Here is a 24,729-nt window from a genome sequence, read left to right on the forward strand (position 1 = left end):
TAGTTGTGCATGGTGAAGGCGTGAGTTATAGTTACCTTAAGGCACCAGTTATAGTTACTTGAAAGAACTCTAGCTAGAACTGCTGAATTTCTATGGTTTTGTTTGAGTAAACTCAGAACCTAACTGAAACGTCCCTGTAACCTTCGCTTTTTTTATTGAATTTCTATACTTTTTTAATGTAAAGTAATTTTAATTACTTTATGTTAATCCAACCACCTCCATGCATGGTTCGCCGCAGGGTCTGGCCTGCAGCCAGACCCTGCCACCAAGCTCTTATATCTATCCAACCTGCACTGTGTACAATCTTTGGCCATGCGGTGCGCAGGCCGGCCACAGGGCCTGTCTCTATCAGCGGATCTGTGAGTGGGTGCGTGAGTGTCTGAGTGGGTCTCAATGTGGGTGTATGAGTCCATGAGTGTGTGAGCGGGCACGAGTCTCTGAGTGCATGTATGAGTGAATGAATTAGTATATGAATGAGTCTGTGAATGTATTTGTAATTGTTTTGCATATTCTTGAATATTCTTGACTGTCCTCAAATATTTTCATATACTTGAGGATATTTGTGGATATTCCTGATGGATATTCCTCAATATCATGCGTGATGAAGAAAAATCATTTTCAACCTGTAATTTGATGCTCAAACACCCCTACATCAAACCCCTGGTGTCCGGGTACCTCCACCCTGACCACTTATTCCGATTTTCAGCCCCGGGGACCCTCTCCCATAACATAAAATGTTGCCGCAACTTTCTAAGCAGGTGGCAGCCAGCCAATCACATAATTCCTGTTGTTGCGCACATTCGCCGCGATCATCGTGAACATTTTGCGACCAGAGTTACACAAGTTTGTTTTCCCTTTAATTTCTCAAAACCTACTGAACAGATTTACACTAAATAACAAAAGCACAAACTGTGTACTAAAATCTAGCTTTCTGCCAAATTTGGTGTAATTCCGTCCAGTGGTTCGGGCTGTAGTTGTGTCTAAAGTCCATATGAGAATTAACATGGGAAATGCAACTTTTTTGAACCCCCTTTTTCTCTCAACCCCGTTGATGGATCACCCCAACCCTTTCCGTGAGCAACAAGAATCACCGACACAGGTTTTTTTTTAAAATTTAGTTAAGATTCGTCAAAGGGTGCCAAAGCTGTGAAAAAACGCTTTTCCTATGGGAACATGGTCCTAACTATAACTACCTAGTGACAACAACCACATACCTGTAACCTTTGGTTTTTTAAGTGAGTTTCTATGTTTTTAAAAACATTATGCTTCCTAACTATAATGTCTCAGTAGCCTTTGTTTTTTCAGTGAATTTCTAATATATTTATTAACATATAGTAATTTTCATTCCAGTACTTTAATCTAACCTCCCTTACCACCTTCACCCGTGTACAGAAGGGGTTGCCTGCAAGACCTGGCCTGCAGCCAGACCATACGGCCAACACCCCCTAAACACCCAACCTCATGCTGTACATGACCCTTTGGACCCACGGCCTCTCTTGGTGTCGGAATAGGTGTGAGATGGTGTGTCTGGGGTTAGAGTGGCTGTCAGACTGTCTGTCTGGGTGTGACAGTGCGTACATCAGTGTTTCAGTGGGAGAGTCAGTGTGTGCGAGGGTCTATGAGTGGGTGCATGAGGCCTTAAGGGTTCCCTTGCTGTGCATTTGCATCAGCAAGCAGAGAGCTGCTTAAATGGCAGCTCTCTGCTTGCTGAAACATTTCATCTCTGATCTTTGCATGCGTGCCTGCTTGCAGGGGACAGAGATAAAGCTTTGGATTTTGACGGGGACCTGCTTTACAGATCCCACTGTCAAAACCCAAAGTGTTTATTGTGACTTGGCTGCAGAGCTGAAGCCAAGCCCTAGCAAACAGCTATGTCCTGGGTGTGGGCATCCCGGGACATAGCAGGAGCCGGCCCTGGGGAGTGGCGGTCCTCAGGGCTATCAGAGGCTCCTCGAGGGGGGATGCGCGGCCCCCTCCAATGTTTGTATAGGCCCTGGGAGGTGGTGGTCCCCTTGGCTAATGAGGGTCTGAAATGGACCCCCTTTAGATTATTAGGTATGTGCCCCAGGGAGGTAGTGATCCTTGAGGCGGGGGCTGCGCGTTCCCCCGCTCCTAACTCTTTGTAGCCCCTGATGCGATGGCCTCCCCCACTTTAAAAAACATTTTTACCTCAGGGGATGGTGGCCTCTGGGGTGCCGGGGGTCACGCAGCCTCTCTGCTCATAATTCAGAGTAGCCCTGGGGAGGTGGTGGTACCCGGGCAGCGGGAGGGGGTCAGGAAACCTGCCCTGCATTTTTAACCAAATGCCCCCAAGACTTGGCCCACCTGGGGGCTTTAGAATAATGGATTGTGGGAGTCCGAGGTTCTTTTTTTTAGTTTATGGCGGATCCACCACAACTCCATCCGTAAAATAAAATAAAATGCTTTTTAGCCCTGGTGGGGTCTCTTTTGGACTCCACCACCAGGGCTAAGGGGTCAGGGTGTTCGTACCCTGGCACATTCTCTTTATTTTTTACTTTTTTCTGGGACTCGGCTTTAGCTGAGTCCCAAGATGGCTGTCAACACTTCAACGGCTTCTGTTGCTGAAGTATTATCAGCCAATCAGATCTCTGCACGAGATCGGGAGGGGTCATGAACCCTTCGCGTCCCTATGTATAAAAATTTGGATTTTCTGTAATTCCTCTACAACTAGTGAACACAATTACACCAAAACAAAGAAGGTCGCTTTGTGGACCACGAGCTACCTTTCTGATAAATTTGGTGTAATTCCGTCCTGTACTTTTGGCGCTATTGCTGTTCAAAATCCCAATAGAAAAATGAATGGGGAAAATGCGTTTTGGGACCCCCCTATTTCTCGGCCTTCCCTGGACAGATCACCCAAAAACTTTCCAGACAGCAGCTGATGTGACTGGCAATTTTTGGGGGGAAAGTTTTGTGAATATTCATCAAGCGCTGCCAAAGATATAGGCAAGTAAAAAAATGCTTTTTATATAGAAACTAGGTCCTAACTATAACTACTTAGTGGTGACCGCTACTAGGTAATAAAATATATAAACATTACATATGTTCAAGGTACATGAGGATATTAGTAACTATATATTTAACTATTTTCATATACCTTCTATTTTGACATTGATATTTTGGCAATGATATTTTGGTAGCATAATGTTCCTGTTGTCAATATTTCAGTATTGCCAGTAATTCTCCTCCTTCTCTATGTCTGGGCAGTATCATTCTCAATACCAGCCTTAGTGTACCTCACATGGAACCCTGGTTTGCAGACATTGCTCTCTTTGCATATATGCCCTGCCAGAGATTTTATACATGTGCAGTCAGAGGGACTTGATCAATGTCAGGTCCTGTGTTTTCTACTGTTGGCTATTAAATGGTGCTGTCTCTGGGGAAGGAAAAGATAGAGGGTTGCAAGTAGGTAGCTTTCCAAACTGTTACTTGTGAGTATGCTTTTCTGAATGCTTTTCTCCTTTCAAGGTAGCCCTAAGTCTGGCCTTCTATAAAGGCATATGATAGTGGACAACTCCCCTGGGATAGGGTAGTACTACTCGGGTCCTTCTTCTGGGTAGCAGAAGGAGGAGACTAGGGAAACTTAAATGTTGTGTCTACCCAAGGGATATCACGAAGTTGTCTGCTCTCAACTAAAACAAACATCATTTGCATTGGGATCTGCTATCTGTTGGGTGGAATAGATTATCAGCTTGGCTCAGCTAACTTCAGGCCCATCTCCCTCCTGTTATAAGGTTCTTCTAATCAACTCTCTCAAGTACTAAAATCCTTCTCTCTCACTGTCATGCATCTGTCATTCTACTTTCACCAAAGCAGGCTGTCCTACATCTAAATTTTACGTGATGAAACTCTCACAGAAACTCTTCCAAAGTGACAGTGTGATACTGTTACTGCACATAAATTAACACACATGGCATATTAAGGCAAAGGAGACTTTGTCATGTCTTCTGGATGGTGGCCCTCATGGCTGCAGGACCTGGGTGTTTCCACAGATGTGTCATGATGTTTCCATGAATATATGTATGTGTTCTGTATATGTTATTTTTATAGCACAAACCTATCCAAAAGGCACTGGAGCATTGTACATGGCCAAAAACAATTATAAAGTCAACAGGTAAGAGGAGCTGGGTTAAGGATTGTTAATGCACTGTGCTACAGTGTTCCTAAATTGAAGCAGCAATAAGGCAGTCCAGATGGATACAGGGATGCTGTTTGAGATCCTATGGGTGTAGATGGAAAATGCCTCCTGTCCTATTTTTATTTCTTTTTGCACTTCTTACTCTTCATTCTGATGGGGTCCTGTCCGTGGATGTGCAGACACCCACTACAGATGGTGAGATTGCCTGCAATATAAGCAGGAGTGCTGGTTATCATAGCTTTTTAAATGATGCAGCTGGTTTGGAAGATGGTACAAAGGAGCCAATGGAGTTCCAACAGGATGTGGTAGTGTGATAATATTTTATCAGGCCCTCAATAAGACTTGCTGCAGCATATAGGATGCCCTTAAAGCGTGGCAGCTAGTAGGCCATGGATTCATGCCTGATTCAATAGTGGCTCCCACCAAGAGTATTGTCCTACAGGAAGCCAGCTGCTTCCCACATAGATATTCATAGAGAGCAGTATGAACTTTTTCCATACTCAACATTGAATTAGTCAATTTATGCCGTGTTCTGCGATGCAATTCCTCCGTGCAGAACTCGGCAGACGTTAGCTGCTATACATTCTACGGAGTCTCGTACTATTTTATTATTAACTACGTTATGTACAATTTTAATTTAAAATTGAGTTCCTATTATTTTTTTCCGTGTTGGTAATGCTACACTAGGGAAATATATTCACATTTGAGTGATTCTACATTAGTGACATATATTTAGATGTGAGTACTTGGTGGGAGCATTTTAACTAGAAGAGCAAAAGAAATAAACAGGCTGTTTAATAACTCATTAAAAATTAGTTTCTGTCCCTAAACCCTCAACAGTCAATCGTTGCTTATGTGCATTGACACTTTCTGCCAAGGTAGCCATTGTATCACTTTTGCCTAGAAAGTAGCAGGTGCATTTTCCCAGTCTTTGAGATAAGGCTTCTCTGGCCTTTCAGACCACGGCCACCGAGGCAGCCAAAACTGAGCAAACAAAAAGATGGAGAACTTGGAGCAATGGGCATAGGTCAACAGCTGCTGCATTCAAACTATTTTTACCCGTGTTTTATTTGCTTTTCCATGGTATGGGATCCTGGGTCCAATCAGCGTTTTAGATTCCAAGGCCTCATACTAGCTCTGCTTGTATAAAAGAGGCAGAGCCTGGATCTTTTTCTCATCAAGAGACCCCTTGACTTAGAACCATGGCTTTCCTGTGGCTCCTGTCCTCCCTCGCTCTCGTCAGCACCGCTCTTGGTAAGTTTATTACTTTGACATCAGTTCCCAGCAGGGGAGCAGACTTTGGCAAATAGAGAATTCATGAAGGACAGAAGAACTACAATTCAAAGTTTCTGAAGAGCAAACGAATGGTCCTTCATCGGTTGCAACAAAGGACTAGTGACATTCACTGAACCTACAAAATAAACTGGGCCTATGTTGATGGCATACCAGTAGTTTATTGCAAAGGTATGAAGCCCATATCGAGGGCCCAGGGCTGTTATAGATAGCAATGTTCTATATTAAGTGCAGAGGGCTGTCATAGACACCAATGTTCCATCATAAAGGCACACGCTTATTATAGATACTGATGTCACACATTATTGGCAAAGGGCTAGCATAGATGCCAATGTCCATAAAATGCATTCTGCAAAGGACTGTAAGCAATCTCCTTTGTTAGGTCTTGCCTAGAGATAGTATTAGGAGTCTTGATAGTCTTTTGTAATAAAACATATTATAAATATACACATAGATACATACACCCCTTTGGCTCAACCCTCTTCATCCATTGGTCTGTTCTGCTGTCATTCCCATTTTCCTTCCCCTCATCATGACATAAACCATGGGGGAATGGATCAGTCTATTTCTGCCATTGGTCTGCTTGCACAGCGAGTGACAACATTGTGTGAGTGCACATTCACCTAAAAAGTGTCCTTCGGTATCAGGGCTGCTAGTCCAATTCTTTGTAAAAAAAAAATTATTTCCATTAATTACCTTTTTTCATTTTTTAAGAAGGTATTTTGTGTTTAAACGAAGTCTTCAGTAATAAAAAAAAATAGTACCTGTTTTTTGTGCAAAACAAGAATGATGTTGTCCAGCGATGGGCACTAAAACATAAAATACACTTTACACTCATGCCTGTTAGGAAGTACCCATAGCGTTCTATTTAAAGAAAATGTGATGGTTACATTGCAATTGTGATGAAAGGTTGACAAGCTTGAAAGTACTCACTTTATGACAATTACACTTATTATGAAAAACATCCACCTTTGCTAGCAATACATTCACACGTAACAAGCTGCTAACAAATACGCATTTTATGTGATCATAAAATCAGAGTTCAACACACCAGCCATTGATATCATTCCGAACACGGTATTACATTTTGTCACAGAGCAAAAGAATGACACTTTATCGTAAATGACGATCGACAGCCATCCCATGCATTTAGAATAACCACTATCTTCGTAAATCATTCCTACCTAGACTTGATTAGCCCAATTCATAGAGGAAACACACACTACGGGCAAATATTACATTTCTGCCATAACCTACTTATTTTTTATCTTCTATTCACAAACACTCACAGGGGAACATCTAGAACGCTGAGCCAGGCGCAAATTCCCAGGCCTACTTCTGAGAACGTCGTGTGATATCACCTGTCACTCAAGAGAAAGCTGCACCTCGCTAAACCTGTGCCAGATGAACCTTTCCATGCTGCAAAAAACATCTTTTTTTTTTTCTCTCAGAACAAACACCTACCCTACACCCCTGGCAAATGTAGTAGTGATCCATTTCTCTTCCATCCAAGAAGGGGATTTGCTGAAGCAACATTCCAAACATTTTCTGGGTGGGAAAGGGTCAGATTGGAGTTTGACTATGTTCACAAACATACGCGTGTGGCCGTCTCCAAACCTGTAAACCTAATTGCAACTCGAACTCACCTTCCGACCCCTTGTGTGGAATTTACAACCTTGCAGATTTCTCTATACAGTAGTAATATAATTTACAGTTGTCAGGAAACACTTTTTAATTTCTGGCATGCATTAAAAAGAGTTATTTTCAGCCATAAACAAGCGTAATAAACATGGCAATAAATACAGTCATGGCCCATTATACCTAAATCTATGTTTTGCCTATTCTTAAATATGAGTCATGGCTCCGACCCTTGTGGACCAATCTTGAATACAGCACAGCTTTAATGATGCAGTTAGTAGGCCTTTCCTTCCCAGGAAGGTGGATCCAACCCTGACATACAAAAACACATGCCTTGTACTCTCTGAACCTGAATACTTGTTCTTTCTTTCCTCATTTGAATCTTCCTTTCACTTCCTTCCTAGGTTGCGGTGTCCCTGCCATTGATCCCGTCATCAGTGGCTTTGCCAGAATTGTGAACGGTGAAGAGGCGAGGCCAGGATCCTGGCCCTGGCAGGTGTCACTCCAGGTAAGAGGTCAATTGCTAGGGGTGAAATCAACGGAACATTGGCATAGTCTCATTACTTTTAGCATGTCATAAATGTTTGAAATATGGCAGCTTCTTCATTGAATAGACTAATTGTTGTTGATCTTTTTTTAAGTTTTTCTAAAGTGTAGCATGTATCCTTGTGTTTACTTCTGAGATCTCAGCTTGCTGACCACTATTGGTAAAAAACGGTGGCAGTTTTCAATTTTGTTGCAAGCTGCTTTCACTGTAAATGGTCATCTGATGCCTTCAGACTCTGTTCAGTGTCTTGGTCTGGTTGGATGCAGAAGTGACTTCACTGATTAAGCCATGAGAGCATAAATAACAACGGGGAGCTCCCTGCCCTTGGAAGATTAAAGGGTTGTACCATTGTTTCACCAGTATCTGAATGATTATTTAAAATGGAACTTTAATTGGCTTTTTGGGATAATAGTGGTGTTCTTGTGATGTCAAAGAGTGAGTTTCTGTGCTGATAAAAAGTGTTGTGTTTTTCTGTTGTAGCAATCCAGTGGATTTCACTTCTGTGGCGGTTCCCTCATCAGCGAACAGTGGGTCGTTACTGCCGCCCACTGCTCTGTGACGTGAGTAGCAATTGCCTTCACCAACTTAAATTTGTCTTATTAGAACAGAGCCAGAATTCTAGAAGTTTCATACGTTGACAAGATTACTCTTGTTCCATAAAATGTCATTGTAGTTTTAGAAACGTCTTGGAAACTATACTCATGTGTAACACTGACTCAGTAAGAACAAGAAAGATGCTTGACTCTGCTGTACTACCACTTTCTGCTATTTATCCTGCCTCATTCACAAGTTTTTCCTGCCACCTTGGTATGGTCGATCAAATTTAAGTAATTGTTGTTTTAAACATCTTTTTATTGAAGACTGTAACAATGAACAAAAATCTTCACTGCTTCAAAAATCCAGTGTTGCGTCAATAAGCATACCTGCCCATCCCCCCTCTTTTCTCCATCCCAGATCTGCCATTTCCCAGCAATAGTGTCCCACCTACATGGCTCATTCTAGGGTGCAAACATATTGTCCCATCTTCATATCCTTCATGACTACTTTCAGGCGGGTACCCCATCCATGCTATATTTTCTCCCAATTTTTGGGGCAGCCCTTAGTCTTTTATATTTCAGTAAATTCAGCACATGTCCCATATTTCTGAGGCAATCAACTGAACACAAAAGGAGAGGCGTTTTCATGTGTTCCACTGCAGAATTAGTTAGCTACCCTTATCATAATGAAATTTAATTAACACAGACACTACGGTGTGTAAAAGTAGCATTTAATTACACTTGGGGGCATATTTATACTTTTTTTGCACCGCATTTGCATAATTTTTTTATGTTAAAGCGGCGCAAACTTAGAAAATATACTAGTATTTTGTACATTTGTGCCGCTTTTGCGTCAAAAAATGACGCAAATGCGGGCAAAAAGAGTATAAATATGGGCCTTAGTTTCTCATTATCTGTGTTTTCTATGTTGGTAAATACAGCCAATTAAATCATTTTCTGATCCTCGGTTGTTGAAAAATAATGCTCCTGCTTTCATGTTTGTACTTCCCAGTTTTTGGTTTTCAAAATCTGGTCACACAATCCACGAAGTTCTGTGCCACCACCAGACAATCCCTGAGGCTACCATTCATGACAATTGTTGCCCAAAGATTCTCTACCAATATACCCATACCATTGCACTGGCAATATTTGCCTCTTTGCTTCCTTGTTTCTCACTATCTAGTATTATTCGGTGATATCTTTGTAATGTCGGTTTCACAAGCCTCATTTCTCAAAGTGTGCCTATATTTTTCCATCTCACTCAAGCAATCTTGTACTTTAATGTTTCCTTGTCCTCCTTATGGTTTCAACCCGAAGAAGGGTGTTATCTGTACAGTAAAAGTTTATGACACTGCACTTGCCAAGGATGGGTGTTTTACATTAGTTGTTTCTTGCTTCCTGATTAGAAAATATCATAAGGTGGTCCTTGGAGAACACGACAGGGGCTCAAATGCCGAAGCCATTAAGTCCATAGCTGTTGGGCAGGTGAGAAGCTTGCTCATGGCCAGAGCAATTTCAAATATTGTTTTGCTTTTGGTGGGAAGAGGGACCAGAGATCAGAGATGGGACTTAGGCTGAGCATACCTGTCAGTGTGATGATGTTAAGTTTCATCAACATTTATTTACATCAATTTTTTGAATCTATGAATCTAATATTACCTCAACCATTCTCTGTTACTTTCTAAATAATGTATGTTGCTATATTTCTTGCCCCTGTCGCGGACCGCACAGAAACAAGATTAAAAATGCATTTTAAAAGTCTCATTTTTAATTCATTACTCAATCCTGCTATGTTTAATCTCACATGAGTCAATTTAACCCAGCTGCAGATATGATGCAGTTGTAATTTGAATATCTGATTTTATTATGGTCTTATACCTCTTAATATGGCACTTATTCAGAGACTCACATATGCATCATTTGAGAAGAAGAGCAACACAATTTGCTTTTTTTCCGTGCACCAGACACTTTAATTATGAAGTTATCATGGCATACTTTGAAGTGCTTTCTTTTGAATCATCATGCTATTTTCTATTCAGGTCTTCACCCATCCACAATGGAACCCCTCCACCATCAACAATGATATTTCTCTGATCAAGCTTGCCACACCAGTTTCCTTCACTGCAACTATTCAGCCTGTCTGCTTGGCAAATGCTGGGGACAACTATCAAGGTGGGGAGACTTGTGTCACTAGCGGATGGGGCAAGACCCGATACAACGGTAAGAGTCTTGTTTTATTTACAATTTTGTAGATTAAAGAAAATTTCGACTGGAAGTAAAATTTAATTCTGTAGAGACCAATATTGAAAAAAGATCAGTTGGTTCAATTTAAGTTGTTTGCCCAACAAAGAGTTTACCCTTCCCTTTAAAGTCTCTCAGGTGCAATAGCTGGTAAAACAAAACATACATGCCCCATGAGTAAGCACGCCCATGATTTCCCTCAAATTGGAACCTTAGTAATATCCTTTTCATCTCCTTAAAATCAAGTTATAGAACACACTCCAAGCTGTAACCTCAAATTGTGCTTTAATTTTAGTTGTATATGCATGTTTACTGAATGACCTTCAAATTAGGTTTCTGGTTACACAATTTCCACTTGTTAGGTATCTTCACATCCTACTCCACAATTGTGATGCAACACAATTGTGGTCTTATATGGCATTATTATTTTTCAGTTCATTCCAAAGAAAGGGCAAAGATGTAATGAGCATGGAGCTACATTAAGTTAAAAATTTAGGATCATTAAGGCTCAAAAGAGATGACAGAACATTGACAGACAATGCTATTCAGCTTTACACAATGGTGCCACTATCCTCACAGTAAAAACTGGATCAGTGTTGTGTTATATTTGTTTTTAGTGGGAATGGAAAATGTTCTCTTGGGTTGTTTGATGTCTGCCTAAAAAACATATTGAAAAGGATACTCATTAGTGAAAAAAGTATAGTTTGACTATTTTAGTAGCAACATTGCCCCATCTCCTATTTCCCACCCTTCCAGTTTTAAGGACGGCGACAATATCCTTTTGAACAGTCAGTAATTAATCAAAACCCAGCTCATTATTTGCCAAGAAATCCCCCTTTTAATTCTCATAATTAAGTCCATAATGCACAACCTAGAATTCTGCTTACATGTTACCTTCATAATCTAGTTCATGAATTTCATCAATAACACATGGATGTTCATAATATCACTTATTCATTGCATTCATATATCTGATTGCCATGAATACTTATGTTCATAAATTTCACTCATTGTTCTCCTACATCCTATCCACCAGAAATCAGGAGTTAAGACAACAGGAATGTGAGTTATGTATTTTATTCCTTCATAGATTCTTGCGTGTGTATGATCTATCTTATTACCTTGCTTTTGAATCTCATATGCAGAGCTCAATCTGTACAGCAAGAGTCAATGCATAGAGAAAGTGAAATAAGTGAAGTAGTATGAGATACTCCCTAGAAACCAACCCGTAGGACGTTTAATAAGAATACCTCTGGAAATAGGGGCGGAGCTGTGTCCTGGCCAGAGGACCAGGACTCTGTGTTTAGAAGCCTGCCAAGAACCAGGGCCTGCACTATCTTCAGACAGCAGCCCAGAATGGTCCAATAAGTGATTTCAGAAGTCTCTTTGATCTTGGCAGCAGGCAGTTTTGTGAACCTTTTTGCACCAACATTCAGCATACAACATAAATAAAGTCCATTAATTCTATCAAGTTTAAATAAAGAGTAGGGTATCGGTTAAAGGTGGAATGGGGTTTCAGTTGTGGCACATATTCTCTTGTTCTTCTAACTGCTTGGTATGTGATTGTTAAGGTTTTAAATCTATTTAATCTTTTATGCTCATTTTAAGGTTAGTGTTCACTCCATGTTATTTCAACATTGACAAATCATTGTCGATATACATTTTGTGAAAGTCATCCAGTCATGTTTATATGCTATCAATTAAGGCCAGATGTTTAATGCCATTTAGAGGCTGATGGGTTACTGAATCGTTTAATGTGTTTAGTAATTTATTGCCACACGGTTAGGGTACTTCTTCCATAATCCAAATCATACTGCAATATATTAATGTTTTGCAAACAAAATCTAGTCTAAAAAAATCAAACATTTCCGACTCCTAATTTGGTATGGTAATCCATTTGCAAAGGGAATGGTAAATTAAAAGTATGTTTGGGTAACCACTGTCAACTCTTAAACATCTTAAAATAATATTTTTATAAATGCTGGAAATCATGCTGCGATTTAAAAAAAATAACTTATTTAAATGCAATCAAAGACATGGTAGTCTGCTGTCACAAACAGACAACCATCGCTATGATTGCATCAAATCTTAGTGAATCACAATTTACTACCTATTTCAAGACTATTAATGAGGTAAGTCGGATTGTGATCCATTAGAATTCGAAATCTATGTAACTGACCTATTAGTACATAAGTCAGTTTACAAAATTCCACAATGGCTGCAAAAATACTGGTGGCAAATTGTGGCCAACATTGTGCAACTAGAGTTTAGTACATCTGCCCTTAAGTGTTTTGTTTTTTCGGAAGTCAAAGGGTGTGTGATATTGATTCTGATATCTCTGTGGTATTGGTGAAATTATTCCTGTGTATGCTTGCATTATCAGCAGGAAACCCACATGGCGAAACTTTGTCTGACAACATTTTTCATCATATCCTTTTTGTCAATTTTTAATTCAGAAATGGCTTTGATCAGTTGAATGAAACCAACCTAGCAAAAGTCCTCCTTGGTGAAAACTAAATTTCTTCTGAATGGTTTTCGTTTTTTGCTTTTTAAGGGATGTTCACAATAGTACAACACAAAAGGGTACTTAATGTTTAATAGCCACTTTTATTTGAAATGTATTCATTTGATGTTTTTGATTTATTTCAATCAGCACTCAACACCCCCAACAAACTGCAGCAGACTGCTCTGCCTCTGTTGACCAATTCTGATTGTAAGAAACACTGGGGGAGCAACATCTCTGATCTCATGATCTGCGCTGGAGGAGCCGGTGCCACATCCTGCATGGTATGTGTTGATAATTGGAAAAGGGACTAGGGCGATTACATCTCAGAATAGGAATGGATTAAGAATGAAAGCGTTTTGTAAATTTCTAAAGTGCAAATGTTTACCTTAGAATCCTTCTAAGAAAACTGTGTTTTAGAATGCATTGAACACTAGAAGATATGAAACAGCTAAAGTTACTTGATCTGGATATTCTCTAGAAAAGTCAAGCCCCATAGTCTAAAGTTCTGGGATGTATGGAAAATGGACCACAAAGGATTGGAGGTGGAACTTAGGCCCTGATTATGACATTGGCGGTCCCACCACGAGACCCCCCAATGCCATGGCAGGGCCACAGCCTTCATTCCAGCTGCATCCCCTCCGTCGTATTGCAATGGTCCCTGCGGGCTGACCGGTGGGAACAGTGCTATAGTATTGGTCTCGAGCCTAGGCCAATATTCTAGTGCACCAGCACCCTCAGAATGCACACTGTCTGCAAAGCAGACAGTGTGCATTCCGAGGGTGCTGTGTAGGTGGGCCCTAGGCACTGGCTTTCCGCCAGCCATTCCATGGCAGGCTGACCGCCATGGAAAGGCTGGCGGAAAGCTGAGATGTAATCAGAACAGAGATGCTGAGTTCAGTGCTGCTGTGGCTGACCTCAAGCGATTCCGCCATCTAAGCTCCAGGAACCACGTTCCTGGTGGGGACAGTGGTCTTGAGGCAGTGAGGCCACCAGGATTGTAATGTGGCAGACAGACCACCTGGAGTGCAGCGGTCAGACCGTCACCTCGAGGCTGGCGGTCTGAAGGCCACCAGCCTCTTAATGAGGCCCTAAGTCTATTGTTTCAGAACGGATATGTAACACTTGACTGTTACACAAATTGATGGGTTGAAAATGCCATATCTAGTTCTAAAATGGTGCTTCGAATAGGGAAGTGTTGAAATTATAGTAACCTTGAGGATTGATCTAATCAACTTAATATACTAATAATGACAAAATGTATTAACTTTTGTGATAGAAATATGTTGACTTTTTCCATCAGACGAGGGGAAAAATCTTTGATTGATATAATGCTATTATACAGTCTCTCAATAACTGTAAATGCAAGATGGCTCAATTAACAAAGATAATCTTATGAGGTGGTGTGTCGACTCTTGGAGTATACACTCTGCAAAAACAAATAGTTTTTCTTGGTACTGGCTCAGTACTTTTCACCACAAGCACTTTTGTAGCTCTTTCATGCAACAGTCTGTTTGTCTCTTCAACATTGAAAAGATCGCTTGATGTTGGCACTAAGGTTAGACAGTCATACATGGTGATGGGATCAAGAACAATGTCAAGGAGCTAGTTTTTTAGCACTCTCATCTCTTCATCAATGCAGAAAAACCAGAAGTGAAATGTTCTACAGAAAGCTGCATCATATTGTAATGCATGGGATATGCTGCAACAATTGGCTTGAGATCGCAAACTACCAACACACTAGCCAGCAGCTCTGGATTAGCAAAGGAGTTAGGCTGAGGAATATTAGCAGAGCGGGAGAACACAATGACTGTAAATTATGTTAAAATGAACATGCTGCTTTAAGTATTCCTTTCTTTTCTGCTTACAGGGTGACTCCGGTGGCCCACTTGTTTGCAAGAGGAACGGTGCTTACAACCTTGTTGGTATCGTCTCCTGGGGCAGCAGCACATGCTCCACCAGTATCCCAGCAGTGTACGCTCGTGTGACCGAGCTGCGCGCCTGGGCTGACCAGATCATTGCTGCCAACTAAACAATTCTGGCACAGAAAATGTTCTCAATCAAAACTGTCAATAAATGTCCTTTAACCTACTGACTCTCGTTGTAGCCTTCTTTGTGTGAACTGATCAGTGGTGAATGATTAGGAAGGGAGCAAACCGGCATGTAATAGCGTAAGACCAAAACATTGAGCCATGGGAAAGTGGTGGAGCAAGAGATACCTGCAGAATATGTGTGACCCATGAATAGCTTGAAAACAAAAACATATAAGGAGAGTTGCTGCAGAAAAAGAATACTCGTCCTTTTAAATTATATGATTTCTAAACTTTTTTTTTTTCAAATGATCTTGATTGATTTTTGTGATGAGGCAAACAATAACAATACCATATGCGGAAACAGAAGACATTTTGTGGTGGATCAAATATTCCATCAATAAGATAATTTCAACACCTTTAATCCCCCCACCCAGCACATGTACAAGATGTTTAATTCAACAGAAATCAAGACAGATAGGTAATAAGGGTGTTATAAATATATCTAACTCTTTAGACATATACAGTATTAGGTAGGTGGATGGTTCTTGAAGGTCAGCTGGATGCCTGGAGATCGTCCTCCAATTTATCATCATTGTGGATCAGCTTCATGCGAACCTCCTCCACCGTGGTCCGTTCAGTGATATCAGTTGGCATACAAGTCGGGGAGAGGACAAAACTCATCCATTTTATAGTTAAGCAGCTTTTTGCTAGTGTGAGGCCCAGCAAGACAAACTTCCTGCTAAGTTTTCTACCAGATGGGAGCGTATTAGGCCTAGTATCACTTGACGAATTTCCAGTGGTATCCTCCACCCAGAGGCTCTATTAAGATTCTCAAGTATCAGTCACCAGTATAAGGACTGGGCCCCACAGTACCAGATCATGTGTATAAAGTCTGCTGTGAGGCTTCGGCACTGGGGGCATGTGTCAGAACATGCAGGGTAAATCATGTGTAGAGTCTTTGGAGAGAGGTAAGTTTGATGAATGAAGTTATGTTGTATGAATTTAAACCTAGCATTGGAGCTAGCCTTCCGGACTCCAACAAGGCACATACCTAGTACCTATCTGTCATAGGATCCAGTAGTAATCCCTCCCACTTAGACTGAATCAAGAGGGGCTTCTTTGGGAGGTTCTCTCGTAATGCCCTATATAGATGTAATACCAAGCGTTGACTACCAGCCACCTCCAATAACATAGTAAGAGAGGCAGAGTTGAGTGGGGCTTCAGGAAATGTGGGCCATAAATCTCTCACCATGGCTGAGAGTTTTTGATATTGCAAGAATTTACCTGGTCCTAGGGCAAAGGATTCTACCGCCTTGGGATACATGATGAAGTGCCCCTCCTGGTGTATGGCAGCCTCCATCCTTCCACCATTGGACCAACATGGATCCCGCTATCTTACGGAAAAGTTGCAGTAGCCAGAGGGGCAGGCCTAGAGCATATGGGGCCCATCCCAGCACCCTTCTAAAGACTCCTTCCCAAATTCCATACACTTGAATATCAGATAAGGTGTGTCAGGGGGACCTGAGAGCCACACATCAATAGTGCTGGAAGAGTTCAATATGCATGACAGCCCTTCAGAAGGTTTTTTTTTACCCCAGGAGTTCTCTGTGTCTAGCCATGAGACAGCATATTGTAAGTGAACACCATATAATAAAGTTCCATGCAAGGAAGGCTATTAATCATTTTGAAGGTTCGGCATGGGATCACAAATAATGTACCCTGAAGGACATATAAGCATCTGGGCAATGGCTAGTTTCCCCATGAGGGAGAGAGAAATGTCTCTCCAGAAACGTATGAAGGCTTGCAAAATTTGTACTACTCTCCCAGTATTAAGCTCCAGAAAGGCCTCCTCTGTGGGCACTAGGTGAATTCCCAAATATCAGATGTCCTGTTGAAGGAAGATAATCAAGGGGAGATCTGATCAAGGAGCTGATAGGACAGAGTAGATACTTGGAGGGCTTAACCCACAGCTAGGAGATTTCCCTGAATTCCTGCATAACCTGCAGTAGTATGGGCACACAGTAGGTCTGATGACAAAGATATATTAAGGCATTGTCTGCATAAAGGGAGACCAAATAAGTGGTCTCTCCAGTTATGATCACCCAGGGATCTATTGTTTTACAAAGTCTGATAGCCAGAGACTCCATTGTAGGCCTTGGCGGAGTTCACGGAGTCTGACTAATGGAATTCTGTGGAGTTGAAAAAAAACTCTGTGGAATTAAGCAGAGGTGGAATTTCTTGACCCGCGTAGTCCTGAATGTGCCCGATCTAGGAAGACCTAAGGAATGTCAGGCCTGGTCAGCCAGGCCCGACCCTGGTTAGCGCTTGCAAGATCGGGCGCATTCTGGAGAGGGCTGCAGGCAGTGAAAGCTGCCATTTCAGGCCTCTTGGGCACCAGGCTGTCCTGTGTACAGGTCACACGGGGTAGGCCCGTGCACAAGAGGCTGAAACTGCAGCTTTCTTTCGCTGCCTATGGCTCTGGCATGAATTCAAGCCAGGGCCATAGGCAGCGAAAGCTGCCAGGCCTGTTGAGAACCGCCTGCCCCGTGTGCAGTGCACACAGGACAGTCTGGTGCCTAGGAGGCCTGAAATGGCAGCTTTCACTACCTGAAGCCCTGTCCTGCCCCGTGTGCAGTGCACACGAGCAGGCCAGGGCACAAGAGGCCTGAAAAGGCAGCTTTCACTGGGTACGGCCCTGGCCTGAATTCAGGCCAGGACCTTAGGCAGCGAAAGCTGCACTTTCAGCCCTTGTTTGTGCACCAGTGTGCGCAGACAATGACAACAAAAGAAAGAGAGGAGGACTTACCTGGGCCTTCCAGGGGGTCCTCCTCTCCTCCTCGTCTGACGGCGACAAGTCTTTAGCAGCTGCCTCCCTCTGGCTTCTGCTCCATTGCACGCTGCAACCCAGTTATGGGCTACACAGCACAAGCGCAGACTGTCTGCACTTGCACTGTGCAGCCCATACTTGGCTGCAACGTGCACAGCATGAGCTCCGCTCCGCTAGCGGAGTTCTTGGATAACTCCACGCTCCGAGTGCAGCATGGAGTTCCAAAAATTCTGTTAGCTCCCCCAGCAGAGCGGAGCTCCCCGCACACCCCTACTCGATTGCAAGCACAAACAGGAGTGGTGAAAGAGGGCGGTCCTGCCTGGTACCCCTGTATAGATCCATTGTATTAATTTGGGACCCATCCCGATCTTCCTCAGGACCTATCTTAGATATGTCCAGCTCAGAGAGTCGAACGCTTGTTTGACATCCAAAAGAGCTGGTGACAGCTTGTCATCCTGACTTTGCAAGGTATAATATACATGGGAGAGCCATATCAGATAATGAAGCGTATTTCTCCCAGGGATAAACCCCAACTGGACCAAGTATATGAGGAACAGGAGGTGCGGAAGAAGATGGGCTGCCAGGATACTACTGAGTATCTTCACATTGATATTTAAAAGCTAAATAGGCCTATATGCTCAGGCTACTCTAGGATCCTTACTAGGCTTGGGGATAATTTCTATTAAAGGTTCCCAGAGTATGGGGGGGAGGCTGCCCTTTTGGAAGGCTTCTTCAAATACCTTGAGAATCTTGTCTGCCAGGATGTCTATATATCTTCAATAAAACTCAGCAGGAAAACCATTGGCTGGAGTTTTGGCCGCCTTCAATGTCTGAACTACTGTCAGAAGCTCTTCACATGTGATGGGCTTATTTAGGTTAGTATGGTCATCACAAGTAAGTTTGGGGAGAGGAGTTTCCAATAAGTAATCTATAATGGTCCATGGTAGGATTGGTCCCCAGCCAGCATAAATGTCACTTAAATAAGAATGAAAAAACACATCAATGGCTATTAGTGTGCAGACAGGATGCCGTACGCTGACATGCAAAAGCAGGACTGGGGTCTAGGAGTTTCCCTGTTTCACCAGGCAGGCTAGCATCGCTCCAGTCTTATCTCACTCTGTGTGAAGTCTCTGGCAGCACGCAGTGAAAGTATGTTTTTCTAATCTACACCAATCATCTAAGAAGGTCTTACAAGTCTCACGCCAGTCCTGCATGCAGTTAGGGTGTGAGGGTATTGCTCTCTCTATGTCGCTCAAGGTCTGTTCATGTTTCTCCATAACTCTTTCAAGCTGCCGTGGGACTCCATATGTTGTTTTCAGGAAGACTCCATAAGGACAGATTTAATTGCCTCCCAGTGCTTAGTCCTACTACCTGAGGTACCCCAATTCTCCTGGAAGTAGTATGCAGCTGCAAAGGGAAGATCTGTAAGTGCCTCTGCGCGGAGTCGCACAACAGTATGGCAGGTCTACCAGCCATCTTTCCAAGCACCCGGAGTACTGGGGACTGGTCTGACAAATAGCTAGGTAAGTAAGATGTTCCAGGGACTAGATATGCTAAAGTGTTAGAAACCAAGCAATAATCCATTTGACTGTGTGTGCCTGTGGCTGGTGTATAACAGGAAAATGTTTAGCATGTGGGTGTCTAATTTGCCAGAGGTCACTAAGATGTAATTCACACATTAAGTCATGTAATGCCCCTGTCATTTGAGGATTGGTGTGCAGCCGAGGTGGAACATGGTCAAGGTTGCCGTTTAAGACACTGGAGGTCATTACGAGTTTGGAAGTCTCATGACTGTCAAACCCGCAGTGACAGTGGGACTGCCCCAATTCTGGCAGTCTGACCGCCAGATTATGACCTTGGTGGTTAGACCATCACCATGATCATAGATACCAACGGATCGGTGGCGGTTGAAGTCGTGGTCAGCCACGGCACTGCTGAGTTCAGCACCGCAGGGCTGATCACAACTTCACTTTCCTCCAGCCTTTACATGGAGGGGTCCCTGCGATGGAAAGGGTTACAGAAAGGCAGTGCTTGGGTCAGTGCAGGGCCCCCACTGCCCAGCATGCACACTGTTTGCTATGGCAGACGGTGTGCATTTCGAGGTTGGTGGGGGCTGCCTGGGGAGCAGAGGCCAATGCCTCTGCACGGTTTTCACTGGGTTGGCCTGATTCAGAGGTTTCCAACAGTCAACCCAGTGGAAACCTTGTAATAGGGCTAGGTCAGAGACCTCCAGCTCCACTGCAGTCTCCTCTCCATGAGTCTGGCGGTCCAACGGTCAGCCCACCAAACTCATAATGAAGCCCACAGTTACAATCCCCCACCAAAATGATTCTGGCTGCTAAATAAGGAGAGGAAGTCCGTGACACAGTAGAGTAAAAATCTGCACAATCATTGTTAGATGCATATATATTAATAAGACCAACCTCCCATCCATCTAAGGTACCATTTAGGACTACATAAATAATGGATCCGGGAAGTGATTCTGATGGAGAAATGGCACCCCCTCAGGTTCAACTAGATAGGATGTGGCAAATAACTCTCCTCTCCAAAACTTCTGAAGAGGGAGAATGCAATTTCCCCAAATATGAGTTTCTTATAAGAATGCAAAGGATATCTTATTACACTTTTGGTAGACATGAACCCTCCAGTGTTTACCTAGTTGGGTAGTACTGTGGACATTCCATGTTATAAACTTAGCAGTGTTGTCCTCCAACTATAGAGAGTGATATTCCTTTCCCTCCGTCCATGTATGGGAGTGCCATGTCATTAATGTCCCATTGGGACTTCATTTCTGAGGTAGCGATTGTGCCTGTGGTGCACAAAAGCAAGATAGAACATCCCTTTTCAACAATCCTATTAACCCGTAAGAAACACCCAACTCTCCCCTGCCCTTGGGCAGCAGTGCCACATCCTCCCACCCAGTGCCATGGCAGCTGAGGGATGGCAACAACCGCCCCAATACCCAAAACAAAAAAAAGGCAAATTAGATCAGATCAGAAATAATGCAAAATAGTAATATGATTTGCTATGCTAGAGATGTGGACACAGGAAAGGGTGGGAAGTCAGGCTCACTCAAGCACCCTCATCATATCACACAGCTCTCTTCTAAAACATCTTGTCATTCAAATTTAGCATTAGGATATACATGCATTTAACAATGGTATTGTCTATCCAGGCCCTCCCTCATAACCTAGGTTTGTTGCTGGATTATATGATCAAGTAAATATTTGTCATGACTGGCGCTGCTTCATCCAGTCTAGTCGTAGGGGTCAGTGTTCAATGCAGTGTAGGCTTAGCCCAAGTCTGGAGAGTACTCACTGTTCAGCAGGTAAAACTTTTGAAGTTATTCCATGTCAGTGGTATCACTAGTTGTGCCTGATGCACTATGGTGTTGTTGAAAGAGCTCTCTCAAGTCTGGAATCACGCCTGTGGATCGGAGCATTCCATCTAGGCACATCACGATCTTCCCTGAATGTTCAGTATTTTCCAGGCTTTTCCGTTGTCTTCCTTTTCAACTGGGATAAGTAGAATATCACCATGGGTGAGGAATCTGCTGATCTGCACTCTGACTCAAGTTCTAAGGGAGAGTGCTCAGCCAGTCATTAGCATCAGGGGGAATGAAAAAGAACAAAGCCGACCCTCCATGTTGGACCCTGAGCTTTGCTGGAAAGAGGAGGCTTTATTACAGATTAAGATCATGCACTCTTTCCTTCATAGCGATAAACTTTTTTTTTTGTTCTTGCATTTGCTGGGTGCAATCTGGGAATATGGAGATGGCTTTCCATAGTATAGAGGAGGGTCTCGTACCCAGATGCATTATAGTATGGCGTAACAGAAGTTGAACAGGACGGCAATAATAGCACGTGGGGGAGTCCCCGGTTTTGGTGGAGGGCCTAGCACCTTGTGGGCCCTCTCAATCGAGAAGAACTTTGAAAGCCTTTTTGGCATGAGGACTGTTGTTATCCACTCCTCTAATAATAGTTCAGCTGATTGCCCTTCCGCCCTCTTTGGAAACCCCACAGAATTGAGATTATTTGTTCAGTAACTTCCCTGGGAATCCTCAATGCGTTCATCCAGGTGCACTGTCAGTTTTTATAAGCCTGAGACGTGGTACGCAGGCAACGAATGTCCTGTTGAAGTATTTCTATGTTCTGTTCCATCATGCCTACCCGGGCCAATACTTTGCGTAAGTCTTCATGAAGCAAATTGACATCAGGCGCTACTGCTTCAATTTTATAGACCACTTAATTTTTCCATCGCTGCCATGAGACCTGCCAGGCAGGGAGTAGAATTCTCCATTTCCATGACCAGTGCTCCAGGGCCAGGGTCCAAGCAGAGGGCTGTGCTGGGTGTCATATTTGACAATTTTGTTTGGTTGTGCTGCCTTGGTACTCTTATCCTTTACCATGATAGCGTCAAAGCACCACAGCAGCAATGAGTCAGGCACAGTTGCACTCTGGGGTGTCAGTATTGTAGTTATTCCAGGGGGGTGGATACCAGGGTGATGGATATTCATGGAGATATAAAAGTGGTGCCCAGATGGGCCTCTGCACAGGCAGGAACAGAACTACAGTCTCTGTCACTTTATCAGGCTTTAAGGCCTATCCCCCAACGTCCAGGTGCATCACAGTAGTAGTGGTGGTATCTTCTAAGAAGATGCACAGATCAATAAACAGCCTTTACCTCGAACCTTGGCCACCATCAGGGCTATAGAAATCATCATCAAGCCCTGTGCATTGTTCTGGTCTATGAGGACCCTGTACGGAAGCAGACAAGGGCACAGGAAGAGGTGCTGTCATGTATTCAGCAGTCTGAAGGGTGTAGGGTACAACATATAAGTATATGTGTCTGCCCCCGGGAGTCCTTCCTATAGTAGGATAATGACGGAGTCTGAGGGGGGCAATTTCCGGGGTCAGGTTTGTCAGATCAGGCCCCGATTTCATTTTGAGCACGTGATTGTCATCTCTATGGCTCCTCACCGGCCTTCTCCCAGTGTGGCGTTACTAATCAGGGAGCCAGATCGCAGATCCTTGGTAGCGAGCACTGCAAGTTTGCAGGTAAAGATCTCAGCAATTAACAGGGCCAATGTAGTCTCCAGGTGGGCTCCACAGGGAGGCCTCCACTGAAAACACTGTGCCCCAAGCATGTGAGGCCAATATTTGCAGAGGTCTCTGCCTCTTCTGCGGCACACTCAGTCCAAGGCATGCTGCTTGCAATAGGCCTCACCTCAAAGTCGTAGTGATTCTCTTCCATCTGTGCTCCTGGGTGAGGTCCCATCTGGTGGGCCAAAGGGAGGCCGCATCACCGCATTCACTGCAGCACCCCAGCTCCTCAGGATCTTCACAGGGACAGACGACTTCCCCTGCTAGGGTGCTCAATCATCCTCCACCATTGTGGTCCACCCTGCACCTCATGTCCAGTTGGAGTCACCTCCGAGCAATGCCATTGACTGGGTCCGCACCACCCGAGTTTAAAGGCAGAGTTTTGATCTTTAGGATTTGTCATCTGTCCCCAATAGCGTCTCCCCTAAAACTTAGCTGGCATGTAAAGTACATGGGGGATTGGATGTCTATGAGCAGGTCAGGATGCAGCAGGATTTGTCAGTAATGAATGTGAGCTCACAGAGGAGCGTCTATTCGGCCTACTTGGTTGGCCACAACCCCCTTCTCACATGATTTCTAAACTTATTGCAACTGGACATACTCTTCAGATTATCCAAACTCTGCCTTTCTGTTTGAGCATTTTTATCAGCTTGACCTTGAACACATGCCTGACTGTGAGATACCCTCACCAGTCAGGACCCACACTTGCTCACGCAGTCACCATGCAAATACAAAATCATAAAGCAAAAGATCTTTGACACTTGATGATCTACTTAGTACAGTAATTTAGGAAATGCAACTTGAAGGTTAAGGGCCTGATTACAAGGTAACCATTGGCCTGCAAAACCTGTGGAGAGGAGGCCGCTGCAAAGCTGGAAGTCTCCCCCCCTGCCCTAATACGATGTTTCCACCAGGCTGACTAGCAGAAACATCCATACCAGGAGGTTTCCTCCAGTCAGCCCGATGTAAACAGTGCAGAGGCATGGGCCTTAGGGAGCCGAGGCCTATGCCCTTGCACAAAGCACCCTCGGAATACGGACTGTCTGAGTAGCAGATAATGTGCATTCTGAGGGTGCTGGACAGGGGGGGCACATGCACTGCCCATGACGTGGTCATGGGCAGGCCAGGGGGCCTGCCTGTGGCTTCTAATGCTGCCTTTCCACCAGCCTTTTCAGGCGATGGGACCACCATGAAAAGGCTTGCAGAAAGGGAAGTCTTGATCAACATGGCTGTGCTGAAGTCATGGTCATCATGGTGGTGATGACCACGACTTCCACCGCAGCCACCTGGTTGGGATCAATGATCCTGGTGGCGGCAGCGATCTTCTAGGGGTCCAACCATCAGGATCACAATATGGAGGTCAGACCGCCAGGATTGTGGTGGTCCGACCTTCTCCATGAGTTTGGCAGCCTATGGACCACCAAACTCATAATCAGCCCCTAAGAGAGGTATTAAATCATTCTCTATAGTATAATTACTTATAAATACATTGCAAGTTTAGGGGAGAATGCAGATAGGTAGAGACCTGCTGTGTGAAGGAATACAAGGACTAAGTGCAAACATTGATAAGCACACCAGACTGGTAAACAATGATGCTTACAGTTTGTGAGAGAGAGAGAAAGTGGTCAGCAACAGAGCCACAGAATGTCAAAATAAAGTCCCTTAAAGCAGATGTCATCTCAAATTGGGTGACCTTCTGATACAATAGGATACTCAAGGTTTTAGGTACCTTCATACTGTATTGGTCTGCTTTCAGGAGGCCAGGAGCGGTGTGCTCCTTGGAATGTGCAAACACTGCTTGGGCTTCAATAGTAAATCAAGGCATTCACTTTGGGTGATAGCATGAGTGG

General features: G+C 43.5%; 1 protein-coding gene across 1 annotated transcript; it reads left to right on the plus strand.

Annotated features, from left to right (window-relative positions):
- The first annotated feature begins 5,332 nt into the window (after nt 1-5,332).
- On the plus strand, nt 5,333-15,008 carry LOC138268191 (chymotrypsinogen 2-like). Its single transcript, XM_069217613.1, has 7 exons — nt 5,333-5,413; nt 7,495-7,598; nt 8,118-8,197; nt 9,580-9,658; nt 10,213-10,393; nt 13,068-13,201; nt 14,788-15,008. The coding sequence occupies exons 1-7, from the start codon at nt 5,362-5,364 to the stop codon at nt 14,947-14,949; spliced, it is 792 nt and encodes a 263-aa protein (XP_069073714.1). The 5' UTR covers nt 5,333-5,361; the 3' UTR covers nt 14,950-15,008.
- The last annotated feature ends 9,721 nt before the right edge of the window (nt 15,009-24,729 follow it).

Source organism: Pleurodeles waltl, chromosome 12 (assembly GCF_031143425.1).
Source record: "Pleurodeles waltl isolate 20211129_DDA chromosome 12, aPleWal1.hap1.20221129, whole genome shotgun sequence".
Classification (NCBI taxonomy): Eukaryota; Metazoa; Chordata; class Amphibia; order Caudata; family Salamandridae; genus Pleurodeles; species Pleurodeles waltl.

What these genes read in the sequence shown, in the direction of transcription:
- LOC138268191 (XM_069217613.1), top strand. Translation starts at nt 5,362, where the DNA reads ATGGCTTTCCTGTGGCTCCTGTCCTCCCTCGCTCTCGTCAGCACCGCT. An exon ending in CCTGGCAGGTGTCACTCCAG is followed by an intron (nt 7,599 to 8,117) that starts GTAAGAGGTCAA and finishes TTTCTGTTGTAG; the next exon opens with CAATCCAGTGGATTTCACTT. An exon ending in GCCGCCCACTGCTCTGTGAC is followed by an intron (nt 8,198 to 9,579) that starts GTGAGTAGCAAT and finishes CTTCCTGATTAG; the next exon opens with AAAATATCATAAGGTGGTCC.